The sequence below is a fragment of the Erpetoichthys calabaricus genome, chromosome 2, assembly GCF_900747795.2.
Source record: "Erpetoichthys calabaricus chromosome 2, fErpCal1.3, whole genome shotgun sequence".
NCBI lineage: Eukaryota > Metazoa > Chordata > Cladistia > Polypteriformes > Polypteridae > Erpetoichthys > Erpetoichthys calabaricus.
In genome coordinates, this window is record NC_041395.2 from 316,717,559 (window position 1) to 316,733,031 (window position 15,473).

A 15,473-nucleotide genomic window follows, 5' to 3' on the forward strand; every position below is an offset into this window, starting at 1 on the left:
TTGAATTTAAATGTATTAAGACTGTGTGCTAAATAGAATGACTATTGAATGTGTGAGTGAAAAAGGAAGTAGTGTTATAGCATATTTGGTCCAAATCATATTATGTGATATCATCTACTGTTAAATTCTGCTCTGTACTTGTAATATTTTTTATTTTACTATTATATTGTATTGAGGAATACTTGTGTTTTGTTCTGTGTATTATATTGTATTGACCCCCTTCTCTTTGACACCCACTCTACGCCCAACCTACCTGGAAAGAGGTCTCTTTCTGAACTACCTTGCTTAAGGTTTCTTCCATTTTTTTTCCCTACTAGGGTTTTTTCTGGGGGGAGTTTTTCCTTGTCTTCATAGAGAGTCAAGGCTGGGGGGCTGTCAAGAGGCAGGGCCCGTTTAAGCCCATTGTGGCACTTCTTGTGTGATTTTGGGCTATATAAAAATAAATTGTATTGTATTGTCTGCTATTATGGACTTTCTGTTGTGCCCAGGACAACATCATGGTTGTGGTTCCTGAATGGCCATTCCCTTTCCATCAAGTCACACTGGTTAGCACTGCTGCCTTGCAGATTAAGGAGACCAGTGTTTGTCATTGTGGAGTGTTCATGTTCTCCCAAAGGCCCAAATACTTCACTGTTCCTTCAACGTCTGGTTAATAGACAGCTCTATGTGTGTGTATGTGTATGTGTGCGTGTGTGTGTGTGTGTGTATGTGTATGTGTGTGTTGAGTGTGAATGGCCCATCCAGGGTTGCACCCTGCTTTGTACCAACCCAGTGTTGTTGGGATAGGCCCTGGTCTCCTAGAATTGGTTTAGGGTGCTAGATTTAGATTTTTTTTTGTCACATATACACACACAGAGTATGCAGTGAAGTGCAGCTCATCTTGCAGCCTGTACTGTGCAATAAAAATTAAAAATTGCATGTTAAAATTAATATTAAATATTAAAAAGTGAAGATTTAAAATACCTCAAGTAATTGTAATTTTATAACACATACAAATCTTAGAGGTATAATAATTTGTTAAATAATTATTAAGTAATAAATTTAGAGGAATGTCTGACAAGATGACCATTTATTTTTATCACCTAGGGATATGAAGCTCTTTCTCAGTCTCTCTGTTTTTGATTTGAAGTGCTTACCAGAATGGAAAGGGTGACAGAAGTCCTTCATGATCCTAGCTACCATGGTAGTGTTATACTGTAGGTCCTGTTGTGACATTCCCATGATGTGCTCAGCTGAGTGCAGACCTTTCTGCAGTGCTGAGTGGTCCATTTTTGAGCCATTTCATTACTGGGCAGTAATCTCTTTCTGACTCTCTGAATTTTTTCATTTGTTTGAGATGATAAAGACGCTGCCTTGTCTTTCTCACCAGAATGTCTGTTTGTGTGTGTGTAGGTTTGAGAATATAATGCTGTGTTATATATGCATGAATTAAAGGCTATCCACTTACCAAAGTTTAAAACAAGAGTGATATAATAATAATTATTATTCACTACATTTATATATCGCTTTTCAAAGTACTCAGATAGCTTTATGTACTGAGCAAGGAGCCACTTCAATCACTACTAATTTACAGCATCCACCTGGATGATGCAACGGCAGCCATTTTTCCGCCAGTACACTCACCACACATGAACTGTCAGGTGGTGAAGGGGTGAGAGATAGTTAGCCAGTCAGAGACAGAGGATGATTAGTGGACCAGAATGACCAGACCGTGATGGGAAATTTAGCCAGAACATTGGGATACACCTTACCGTTTACGAAGGATGCCCAGGGATCCTTAATGACTACAAAGAGTCAGGACCTCGGTTTTATGTCTCATCCAAAGAACGGTGCTATTTTTACAACACAATGTCCCCATCACTGCACTGGGGCAATGGGATCCAAATTTAAACCACAGGATAAACGCCCCCTGCTGGCCTCACCAATGCCTCTTCCAGCAGCAACTCAAGCTTTTCCCTGGTTGGTCTCCCAGCCAAGTTCTGGCCGGGCCCAAACATGCTTAGTTTCAGGTGGATGACCTGTTCTGAAGTGCATGTGGCATGGATGCTATGCACCAAATAAAAAATCAGTACATACAACTGATAAAAGTTTTCCTGCATGTGTTTTTGTTCATGATAATGCTTTACCTTTTTCAAATGCTGCAGCAGAACAATGACATCAACGACATCTGCAAGAATGAGAAGCCTCGTCACTGCTGCCAGGAGCGCCCGGGCGGCCTGCACCACATCTTCTCGGGTTGGCAGGTGGCAGGGATTATCTGTGAACACACTGGCTGTCTTTGAAAGGGAGCAACCTGAAAGAAAGGAGGATACGGGACACCATCAGTTTAAAAAGAAAGGCTGACTCCTTATACAGTACTGTACATATGAGACCTTCACAGTGGAATACTAAAAAAGCGCTCAATTTAGGAGGCCTGAGCTGTTCATTGGGTTCAGAGTAATGTGATTCATAACAAAGACATATTAATTGTGTTGTGCTTTAATATGTATCAGAAAGATCTATTGATTATTATTCTAACATAAACTGTGCTTTGACTGATTGATTAATCGATGTGCAGCATGGTGGCTGAATGCTGCTGCCTCACTCTTACAGAGTGGTTGATTCAAATCTCTGGTTGGAGCAATGCCTTTGCAGAGTGTGTATTTTTTCTCTGTGTATCTGTAGGGTTCCCTTCTATATCCAAAAACATTTCGATTATCTGGACCAGTAAGTGAAGGAGCTTGGGTAGTGAACTGGAGCTTCATTTAGGATTACGCCCCCTTGCACTTGATAGTGCCAAGACAGACACTGGCTATGAATAACCTTGAAATAAGCAGGTTAGGAATTTGAAGGATTGATGGATTGATAGGTGTGGATTGTAATTTATACCACGTCACAAAATACTCCAATATTGCTCACTGTCAAATTAAAATGTAAACCATTCATCTGATTTTCACTGTAAGGTGGATTACTTTGGTAAAATGCTATATGGTCATCTGCAGTGTGAAAGGTGCTATATAACATAAGTGACTGATTTGTGCCATGATGCACAATACGTTGCTTTATAAATATTTTCTATTGAAGGGACTACTGGGCATTTTGGAAGGCACTATATACTGAAATATGGATCTGCACCAAAACATAAAATTCTTTGTAATAACACCAACAATTAAAAGTGTTCCATATATTGTACTAATGATTCATTGTTTTCTCCTATAATGAGAATTGGAGTTTAATGCACTTTAATAAGGAATCCTTTTAATAAAAATGAATATTGATTAGAGTTGCAATAAAAATTGCTGTTTAAATACTCCATAATTGTGCATAATGAATGACTTTCTTTTAAATAATAATGTATTGATTAATTGATTTCTAGTAAAATTTGAAAGGTATTGTGCAACAATTTATAATATACACATGCTAAATATGTAGCAAACTATGTAAAGAAGAGCTATTAAGCATTCGATTTATAATTGAACAAATTATTTTATAAAATTCTATGAAATGAACTACAGTATTTAAATCTGCTTTGAAAATATACCATTCAATTTTCTAAACCCAATCCTGACACACACACATCAGGGGGCAATTCAGCGACGCCAATCCACCTAACCTACATGTCTTTGGACTGTGGGATGAAAACCAGAGCACTCAGAGGAAACCCACTGAGACACGGGGAGAACATGCAAACTCCAGGCAAGAAGGACCCAGTACATGAACCCCAGTTGCATTACTGCAAAGCAGCAGCACTACCACTGCACCACTATGCAGCCCTGCTTTGAAATTACAAAGTTAATTTGCTTCATATTCAAAATGCTAAAAATATCCATCCATCCATCCATTTTCCAACCCGCTGAATCCGAACACAGGGTCACGGGGGTCTGCTGGAGCCAATCCCAGCCAACACAGGGCACAAGGCAGGAACCAATCCTGGGCAGGTTGCCAACCCACCGCAGGACACACACAAACACACCCACATACCAAGCACACACTAGGGCCAATTTAGAATCGCCAATCCACCTAACCTGCATGTCTTTGGACTGTGGGAGGAAACCGGAGTGCCCAGAGGAAACCCACGCAGACACAGGGAGAACATGCAAACTCCACACAGGGAGGACCTGGGAAGCGAACCCAGGTCTCCCAACTGCGAGGCAGCAGCGCTACCACTGCGCCACCGTGCCGCCCATGCTAAAAATATCCATATTTATTTACTAATTTCATCAATAATAATGATAGCAATAATAATCATAGTCATTCTCAAACCCATTTAATCCAATCCAGGGTCATGCAGTGCTGAAGATAACCTTGTAAGCATTTGATGTAAGACAGGTAACAGACTGACAAATTTCAGTTCATCACTCACACATATTCACACTTGCACTAATAATAATAATAATAATAATAATAATAATAATAATAATAATGAAATAAATTAAATCTGTTATAGCAGTGTTTCCCAACTTATGTCATGTCATGACCCAGTTTGTCACACACCTGTGTGTTCACCACCCACAAAGTGGATCTGTGGATTCAGCGCAACCCTGCAGGAAGGTGTTCCCCTCGGTTAATCAGGCACGATTGTCTAAGCGCAGTCCCGCATGATCACCACAGCATCACAGCATTAGATGAATCAAGCGTCACTGTCAATGCTGTTCCTCACTGGTGAATCAATTGTCAGTAAGGAGATTGGGGAGGTCATCCAGGAGTGATGCAATTCACCTGTGAAGTTGCTGTACTGACTCAAGTGTAACTGTCAGAGTGTGAGTGGAAGGGTTCGTCTAAGATTAGTGGCAGCCCACCTACAATACCGCCACGGGAAACACTGTGTTATAGAAACACTGATTATGGCAGTGCTAACCACCTAAACAGCTCTTTTTTTTCTTGGAGTTGTTACTGTACACCCTTGCTGCTGTCTCATATAATTCACAATAATAATAATAATAATAATAGCACAATATTTTGATTAACAATATGCTTCTGGGCCTGTTTGTTCTAAAAATGTAAGAGACTCTGATGAAAGTAAAATGGGATATATTATATATTTCCATAGTTAGCTGGTAGGACTGTGATCACTAACACCTTTCAAGCTCAGTTACACCTTAATAGAGAAGCTGCTCATCCAAAGTCAGAAAGGGCAAAGAGCCGGAGTTAGGATAAAAGTAATAAGGAAAGGTTTCAGAACTGGCCTGCCTTCATATAATAAGGAAAGATCAATTGCTGTCAAATGAGCTGGATGGACTTTTCTACGACTTTTCTTCGATGGTGGGGGAGGATGCCGGTCAGGCGTGGTAGGCCCAAACGTGTTGTGAGGGTCTGCTGGGAACGTCTGGCAGAGCCCCCTGTCAGAAGTAGCTTCAACTCCCACCTCCGGCAGAACTTCGACCACATCCCGAGGGAGGTGGGGGACATTGAGTCCGAATGGGCCATGTTCCGTGCCTCTATTGTTGAAGCAGCTGACCGGAGCTGTGGCCGTAAGGTGGTTGGTGCCTGTCGTGGCGGCAATCCCCGAACCCGTTGGTGGACACCGGCGGTGAAGGATGCCGTCAAGCTGAAGAAGGAGTCCTACCGGTCCCTTTTATCCTGTGGGACCCCGGAGGCAGCTGATAGGTACCGGCAGGCCAAGCGGAATGCGGCTTTGGTGGTTGCTGAGGCAAAAACTCGGGCGTGGGAGGAGTTTGGGGAGGCCATGGAGAACGACTTTCGGACAGCTTCGAGGAGATTCTGGTCCACCATCCGGCGTCTCAGGAAGGGGAAGCAGTGCAGTGTCAACACTGTATATGGTGGGGATGGTGCGCTGCTGACCTCGACTCGGGACGTTGTGGGTCGGTGGGGGGAGTACTTCGAAGACCTCCTCAATCCCATTAACATGCCTTCCAATGAGGAAGCAGAGCCTGGGGACTCAGAGGTGGGCTCCCCCATCTCTGGGACTGAGGTCACCGAGGTGGTCAAAAAACTCCTTGGTGGCAGGGCGCCGGGGGTGGATGAGATACGCCCGGAGTTCCTCAAGGCTCTGGATGTTGTAGGACTGTCTTGGTTGACACGCCTCTGCAACATCGCATGGACATCAGGGACAGTGCCTCTGGATTGGCAGACCGGGGTGGTGGTCCCCCTCTTTAAGAAGGGGGATCGGAGGGTGTGTTCCAACTACAGAGGGATCACACTCCTCAGCCTCCCTGGAAAAGTCTATTCAGGGGTCCTGGAGAGGAGGGTCCGTCGGATAGTCGAGCCTCGGATTCAGGAGGAACAGTGTGGTTTTCGTCCTGGTCGCGGAACAGTGGACCAGCTCTATACCCTTAGCAGGGTCCTGGAGGGTGCATGGGAGTTTGCCCAACCAGTCTACATGTGTTTTGTGGACTTGGAAAAGGCATTCGACCGTGTCCCTCGGGGAATCCTGTGGGGGGTACTCCGAGAGTATGGGGTACCGGCCCCCTTGATAAGGGCTGTTCGGTCCCTGTACAATCATTGCCAGAGCCTGGTCCGCATTGCCGGCAGTAAGTCGAACCCGTTTCCAGTGAGAGTTGGACTTCGCCAGGGCTGCCCTATGTCACCGATTCTGTTCATAACTTTTATGGACAGAATTTCTAGGCGCAGCCAGGGCGTTGTGGGGGTCCGGTTTGGTGGGCTCAGGATTGGGTCACTCCTTTTTGCAGATGATGTTGTCCTGTTTGCTTCATCAGGCCGTGATCTTCAGCTCTCTCTGGATCGGTTCGCAGCCGAGTGTGAAGCGGCTGGGATGAGAATCAGCACCTCTAAATCCGAGACCATGGTCCTCAGCCGGAAAAGGGTGGAGTGCCCTCTCAGGGTTGGTAGCGAGATCCTGCCCCAAGTGGAGGAGTTCAAGTATCTCGGGGTCTTGTTCACGAGTGAGGGAAGAATGGAGCATGAGATCGACAGACGGATCGGTGCGGCATCCGCAGTAATGCGGGCGTTGCATCGGTCTGTCGTGGTGAAAAAGGAGCTGAGCCGCAAGGCGAAGCTCTCAATTTACCAGTCGATCTATGTTCCTACCCTCACCTATGGTCATGAGCTATGGGTAGTGACCGAAAGAACGAGATCGCGAATACAAGCGGCTGAAATGAGTTTCCTCCGCAGGGTGTCTGGGCTTTCCCTTAAAGATAGGGTGAGAAGCTCAGTCATCCGGGAGGGGCTCAGAGTAGAGCCGCTGCTCCTCCGCATCGAGAGGAGTCAGATGAGGTGGCTCGGGCATCTGATCAGGATGCCTCCTGGACGCCTCCCTGGTGAGGTGTTCCGGGCACGTCTAACCGGGAGGAGGCCCCGGGGAAGACCCAGGACACGCTGGAGGGACTATGTCTCCCGGCTGGCCTGGGAACGCCTTGGGATTCTCCCGGAAGAGCTAGAAGAAGTGGCCGGGGAGAGGGAAGTCTGGGCATCTCTGCTCAAGCTGCTGCCCCCGCGACCCGACCTCGGATAAGCGGGAGACAATGGATGGATGGATGGATGGACTTTCTACCAGTTACATCTCATGGTGAGTCATGGCACATTCAGGTATTGTACCATTTTGGGTATTGTGGAAAATTTGGAAAAACTTCATATTCCATATGCTATCTTATTGCTGAAGTTCATCTGATATAACTAGCTGGAATGTAAAAAAGGCAGGAGGAGGACAACACATCTATATGTGAAAGGTGTAACAGCTAGCAGGTGACAAATAAAAGTAAATAATACATATTCCTAACATTAAAATACTGGTTGTTAGAATTTATATGCATTGCTGGGAGAGAATATACGTCATCCAGACTAATGTTTAGGTTACTCCTTCTGCAAACTATTTTCCCAACTTTTGTGATGTCATGACAGTTTTTCACACACCAGTGTATTCACCACCCACAACGTGGATCTTTGGATTCAGCGCAATCTTTCAGGAAGTCAAGCACGATCATCAAAGTGGGAGTCAGCAACAGAAATGATTCACTCTGTTACATCTAAAATTACACTTCGTTCAATCTAACGATGAACCATTCCAACCTTGGAATGGCAGTGATTTCAAACAGGGGAACAATGAAAAAAATCATTAGTATGTGTCATGCTCCATTCTTGTGCACAACGAGCTGGACTTACTTTATCTATATGTTAAATATCTTTAAATGTATACCTATTGCACCATTGGGCAGATCTGACCACAATCTGATCCATTGTACTACCAACTACAAGTCTGTTGTTAGATGGCAACATCTATCTATCTATCTATCTATCTATCTGTCTGTCTATCTATCTATCTATCTATCTATCTATCTATCTATCTATCTATCTATCTATCTATCTATCTATCTATCTATCTATCTATCTATCTATCTATCTATCTATCTATCTATCTATCTATCTATCTATCATTTTAGTGCCTTATCTATCTATTTCACATAATCATGGGTGATACCCATAATTAAATGTTTGGTATCTTACACTTGACAAACCTTGACAAAAACCGTTCAGTAGGTGAAAATGACTGAGGACAGCATGCAAGATGAACAGAAGGAAATGGCCAAGGATCAAAATGCTAGGAAGTCAATAGAAGATTTGATGTCCACAACCAGTAACAGTAATTGTAAGAGCCATTTGTTAGTTAGTTAGTTAGTTAGTTAGTTAGTTAGTTAGTTAGTTAGTTAGTTAGTTAGTTAGTTAGTTAGTTAGTTAGTTAGTTAGTTAGTTAGTTAGGTTATGTTAGGTTGATAGAAGTGTTTTCTTAGTAATTTTAAAATGTTTGCCTATATATTAGTGCTTAGTCAGTGGGAAGTTCTATTTTCTGAATTTTGTGGCTTGCTTCTTATTTAAAGTTTCCCTAAACTCTTTTAAAATAAATGTTACTGGACTGAGAAATAAATTTTGATACGAGTTTGACTCGTGCTGGATCCTACCTCGCCAACTCAAAGGCAGCTCAACTTTTCAAACATAGAAAAGATACAGCTAGAGTAATGAAAAGTCAAAAGAAAAACATCATTAAATAAATCTTTCCTTTAAAATATCACAGATCAAAACAAAGTTATTTAAGAATTATTTAATCAAAAACTTAAATGTGAATCCTACCTCACTGCCATCCTAAATGCCAGCAATGTAAAGACACATCACACAGCAGCCACGCAATCACAAGACTGTCAATAATAAAATGAATAAATGACAATGATGAATTCAGTAAAAAGGTTAGAGAATCAGGGTGCTGTATAATTGTTCCTTGCCTGAGTATCAAAACAGTCTCTCTGACTGCACTTTATATTGTTGATTTTTGTACCAGTTGTTAACCTTGTCTGAACCTCTGTCTTATTTGTGAGGAATTGAAACACACCAGAGGAAATCCTTTGGACTGATGGTACTTGTTAAAATAAAACTGGTTGTGGTTGTTATGTAATTTATATGGTCTATAAAAGGAAATGCAAGTAAATACATGCACTTTAATGTGGTGTCAGAAGGTGGCACGGTACTCTCCACTGGGGGCATGCTTTTTAAGTGCTTTGATTTTACTGAGAGCCTGAAGCTAGCCACTAGTGTGAATCCTGGTAGTCAAAAGGGATTCTCTCAATTGCTGTTTTGGGGTCCTGGAGTCCACAATTTTGTGGCGAGTCCTTATGTTGAAGTAAGTCTTCAATGGACCCACTTTGTTAATGCTGTTCCTTATCTAGTAAAGATGCGTCCTACTGTTTCCCATCACGTGACTGGCATTGTGCTTAATCTTCATCAATAAAGTAGAATCTTAGTAGGAATTAGGAAACCCATAGGGGAGCAAGTGGACTTAGAGAAGAGCCAATGCAGACACCAAGCACAGCGGCTCTGGAGTGTCTGAGAGTTTCCCTGAAGGAGCTGTAAAAATAAAGTGAACTGGTTAGTTTATGTGCATGTTGCCAAGAACCTGACAGAATGAAATGTGGCTTTCTTCAAAGGTCACTGCAAATCTGCAATGTTTTCCCGTGGTGGATCACTCTATGTTCAACTTGTTTCTGTGTTAAAAAGCAGGATGCTGATTTGTGATGAGAGGTCCATGACATTGACGTTAGATATTTGCTCATCTGTGATGACATTTTAGAAAGCAGTTTTTTGACCCAAACCAAGAAGACTAAAACCTATTTTGGCTAGTGATGTGAAAAGCTATACCTTAATGCACAAAAAGAGTAAATAATCACACTAAATATAGTGAAAAGGGGCTCATTAAAGGTGTAATTTAGCATCTGACCACCATTACTACTACTTCTAAAGTTTCTCCTACTTCCATATGGGGTCACTATATTTGAAGAGCTTCTCCCATTCTTGGCTGTTATACACTTCTTTGTCTGTTATCCCTTTCATCTCTTAAATTAAATTTCACCCAGACCATCCACTTTCTCTTAGGTGGTCCTCTGCTCCTCCATATCCTGCAGTTTGGATTCATGCTGCAGAGTCCAACACTGTACTTCCCTCATCACCGACTTAGCACACTTCAGTAGCTGTTTGTAAGCAGGCAGTAGAAGCAACGATGTGTTGTCAGACTTTCCAAAGTGTGAACGCAGGGTGAGCTTGTAGATGTCTTTAATTGTAGTGTAGCAGTGATCAAGTGTCTGATTGTTCCGGCGAGTGCAGATGACATGCTGGTGTAATTTGCCAAGGACTTTCATGAGGTTGCAATGGTTGAGTCGCAATGATAGAGATCATTTCCACATCACTGCACCAGGAGCTGTTATTACAAAAGCACACACCACCATCCTTTGTCTTGCCGGTGATTGCCAAGTTGCAGTCCAAACGGTGTACATGTGTGTTACTGATGCTAATATGTTTACATCCTCATGACTCAGTATTTCATTAAAATTGATACTTCATGATAAACACATTAGTGTAAAAGATGCTTACTCATCTGTTATTACCATCTCATTAAGAAAAATCCAACAACAAACTCAAAAGTAGCAAAAATAAGGCAAAATCTATTCCCAGAAGATAAACCTGAAGCAAACAAGTCCCAAAACACAAGTCCAATATTTGTAATCCTTAAACAAAAGCACAGCCAGCAAAACAAGAAAATATAAAGAAAAACACAATACTCACAAACCTACTCTCTGTTACAAAAGCAAAATGGTTCTCTGCTGAGGACTCCTTATCCTCCCCTTATAAAGATCAGAGGAGGACTCAGCAGTTTGTGAGATGATGGTGACCAACAACAATTTATTTCTTATACAGCCCAAAATCACACAAGAAATTCCTCAATGGGATTTAACAGACTCTGTTAGGTGACAGCCTCCCTGTCGTCACTCTCTAAAAACAGAAGAAAAAGCCTCCAAAAAAAATATTGTAGGGAAAAAATGGAAGGGCAGTTCAGAATGAGACCTCCTTCCAGGTAGATTGGCCAAGCAATGGGTGTCAAAAAATAAGGTAAATGCATCATGCGAAACAGAATAAAAGTAGTCCTATACACAGAGTTAGTTGGCCAGTCTATCATTGGTTATCCACAAAATACATGTAACATAAAGACATTTAAAGACCTAGAATATACTTACAAAATAACAGAAATAACATAAAATATAACAAATAATAATTCATAACAATAATAATTCATAATTATGAATTTTGTTAATTCATAATGAACAAAACTAACAATAAAACACTAAAACATAAATTCATACTTAACAGTCACTGGACCAGTGATGACTGAAAATCACTGAGAATATCTAATTTAGTGACCGGATGATGAGTTTCCAGCACACTCGTGCTCACCCCTATTTCTGACAGCCAATAAGTGCTGCCTGATGGACCCGGAAGGGTAAACAAGTACGGCGAGTTTAGCCACAATCTCAGCCCGTGTTTTCTTTTTTCCATTCTGCTGTGGTACATAAAACACAAGGCATTAGACGGAAGAGCTTCTCTTCTGTTAGTGAGGTCCAAAGCACCCGTGGTTCTTATTTTTCATCACTCCATTATACGTATTGTACTTGTGGATGAGCATTCATTTTCTCTCAGCTCTCATGCACACAGATCCACCAATATGACTAAGGTCAAAATCAAGCCTGTTTGATTTTGTCAGAACGAGTCGCGGACCAGTTGGAGTGAATCGCTGAGTATGTCACACTAAACAAATTGTTTCATGGGAACACACTGCAACTGTTTCTGACTTGCTAACATTATAGAAATGAAGACTACAACTGAAAATCGCAGGAAAATCACCTAATATCACCATGGTCTTAAGAGTTAGGAGTCTTCACATTGAAGCAAAAAATGTTTTTTCAGCAACAACAGTTGACTTCTAAATAAGACACCAGTTTGGAAGAAAAATCTACAGACACTGCAGCCCTCCAGGACCAAACGTTACCACCCCTGCCTTGAAATCTCCCTGTGCAATTCCAATACCATCTTGCCGGAGATTTTCCTGTTATTTTTTCACCTGCCGTTAGTGAGTATTAGCATATTCTCATTTATTTGAATACCACTTGAAGAAGAATGGCCGTCAGCATTCCCTTTTTATATTACAGTCGCTAAGCTGCGATCTACCTTTCATGTAAATGCAAAACTGCTTCAGTGGCGCCAAGAGGGCCTTAACCTCCATCAGAATCTACAATCACTCAGTAATCACACAAGGGGACAAACCTCCAGGTAAAAAGATAAGCACATTTTCTACATCAGTGCTATAAACCCTTCAAACAAGAACCCATTTCTACATTTTATATGCTGTATATCCAGATGCTTTGATTTATCTACGTTATTTATTTATTGCTTTTGCCTTTACATTTCCACATAGTCCCATCCAAAACAGACAAAATACAACACATTTGAAATACAGTATTTATAATCCATTATCCAACCCGCTATATCCTAACTACAGGGTCACAGGGGTCTGCTGGAGCCAAACCCAGCCAACACAGGGCGCAAGGCAGGACACAAACCCTGGGCAGGGCGCCAGCCCACCGCAGGGCACACACACACACACCAAGCACACACTAGAGACAATTTAGGATCACCAATGCACCTAACCTGCATGTCTTTGGACTGTGGGAGGAAACCAGAACACCCGGAGGGAACCCACACAGACACGGGGAGAACAAGCAAACTCCTGGGAAACTGGGAAGCGAACCCGGTTCTCCTAACTGTGAGGCAGCAGCGCTACAACTGCGCCAACGTGCCGCCCTAGACTAACAATCTTCAACTTAATTAAATAACAAATCTGACTGATTTTATAACATCTTTAGTAAAGAGAATTTGTTGTTGCTTACTGGGATCAAAAGTGAAAGCAAAGATTCAAAGAGATATTATTGCCCATTCAGAATTTCAGATGACCCCCTACAGATACTTCTCTGGCACCGGCCCTGGATTGCGCCCATCTTATACCATCTGCAGAACTCTTGCAAATCACTGAATTCCATGGACATGACCATACGCTGACACGCATGAGCTTGTGAAGCTGCAGTCTTTTAATCTGCTGCCTTTTTTCTTTTCCCCCCCTCGGGAACTCTGCTAACAGCTGCCCACCAAAGCTCCTTACACGAAATTTAATTCTCATCTCAAACGTTACACAGGTGCTAGGAGACACAGGGGAAGCGGAGACATTTAGAAGCCTAGTGATCCTCCTGTTCATCAAATTAGAACAAGAATAGGAGCAGACATCTTGTCAGTAAGGTGCTTGTTTGAAAAAGTAAATATGGTGACCTGGTCAACATCACCTATGGGGAGATTTACTGTTGCATTATATGGCCTTACCTGACATCAGAGCTGTGCTCCCTAAAGCAGACTGAGTTTACACTTCATTTCATTTTTTTGGTTTAAAGGTTCTTTACATAATTAAATCATATACTGTATCAACACTGCTCTACTACATCCATGTTACAACCTCTAAATGTCAGCATGTTTTTGCTTGAACTTGTTTCTGTCTTTCATGGCAGGAGTGTTCTAATCATTTAATCCAGTTCAAGATCATCGGGAGCTTGAGCCTAAACCAGCAGGACGAGGCATGAGGCAGGACCCAAACCTGTAGGGGGACAAGTGTTCTGTTCTGTGTATTTACACCATTTTTTTGACACCCACTGCATGCCCAACCAACCTGGAAAGGGGTCTCTCTTTGAAGTGCCTTTCCCAAGGTTTCTTTCATTTTATTCCCCTACAAGGGTTTTTTTTTTTTTGGAGTTTTTTCTTGTCTTCTTAGAGAGTCAAGGCTGATGGGGCTATCAAAAGGCCCATTGCAGCACTACTTGTGTGATTTTGGGCTATACAAAAATAAATTGTATTGTACTGTACAAGTCTATCAGATGGTAAACCCACGCACACCACCTCTCTCATGCTGGATCAGTTTAGAGTAATTGAGTAATCTAAATTGCACATCTTAGAGATGGTGTGGTACTACACAACTATCCGGAGAAAATCGATGATTATACGTTACAGTGAGAAACAACACACAGGAAGATTCCAAATTGTAAATGAACCCCAGTCCCCAACACTACTCCAGTCTTCTGACCACAGGTATTCTTTTAGTCTTTAATTTTGTTTTTTTTTTTTGGTTGCACCTGAGGCCAACCTGTAATATAAATATTGCAAGGGGTTGAAATCAGAACAGAGTCCCAGACGTAATCATCTGAAGAACAGCAGTGTAGTCGAGTGCTGACCTGCTCATATAAAATATAAGCTTGCACGTTCAAATAAGACCACAAGAGCTTTTTCGTGCTTGTCTGTGTGATCTGACTCTACAAGTTTGTATTACTATTTTATATCTGTGCAGCTGTAAAAAATTTAGGATGTGCAAAGGCAATTACAAAAGAGGTGTTAGTTTGTTTAAATGAAAGACATATAAGCAGCTAGACAGAAAGAAACTATCAAAGTTTACTTTATAGAGAACCACACTGTGATGGTGCGGGTGTGCCCCATACTAATGGGTCCTTCCGGGTGCCTCTGGAATCTGCCACCACCGATAACATACCCAAGGGATGAGCCTGGCAGATGAGGACACTCACACAAAGCAAGGGGTACGTGCATAAGTACATCAAGGCTTTTATTAAGATCCAACAAAACAAACATCCAAAAGTGCAGGGCATCGAAAGTTCAATAAATACATGATTCATAAAAACAAGTGATGGTGGAGATTAAAATCCAAATAAATATATCCAGAAAAACAAGGTTAAAACCTGGCAGGAATCTTCTATTTTAAATACAAGCCCCCGGTACAGTCCTTTAAAAAGCACATCTCCTCTGGTAACCCCAAATGGCACCTTTCTGCAGAGGGGACTCCCAACCGACAAGAACAACTATCCTTCTTTCTCAGGTCCGGCTTTCGACCGTCCCATGGCTCCCAGCAAGGCTCCCAATCTGGACCTCAACTTGTGAAGGCTTGAGTCCTTGCGGCCATTCGTGGCCCCAAAAGGGCTCCCCATCCAAGCCTCCCTGACTCTCGCTGCCATCCTGGACTTATGCAGTGAGTCCCAACGTCAGGATACTCCAGCTCCCTGGTCACTCAGCTGGAGTAGTCTTCCCTATTTCCCTGAGCGTCAGCCGTGCGTTCTCCACAGGTCTCTCCTGTCTGCACATATATGTGGCGCAGTCAG

The 15,473-nt window shown here is 42.4% G+C and overlaps 1 protein-coding gene across 1 annotated transcript in view; it reads right to left on the minus strand.

The window, feature by feature from the left end:
- LOC127526661 (catenin alpha-3-like) overlaps window positions 1–15,473 on the minus strand; it is a 665,374-nt gene that overhangs the window by 420,283 nt on the left and 229,618 nt on the right. Inside the window, exon 4 of the mRNA XM_051922616.1 lies at window positions 2,127–2,293. Coding sequence (XP_051778576.1) covers window positions 2,127–2,293 — 167 coding nt within the window. The remainder of the gene's footprint in view (window positions 1–2,126; window positions 2,294–15,473) is intronic.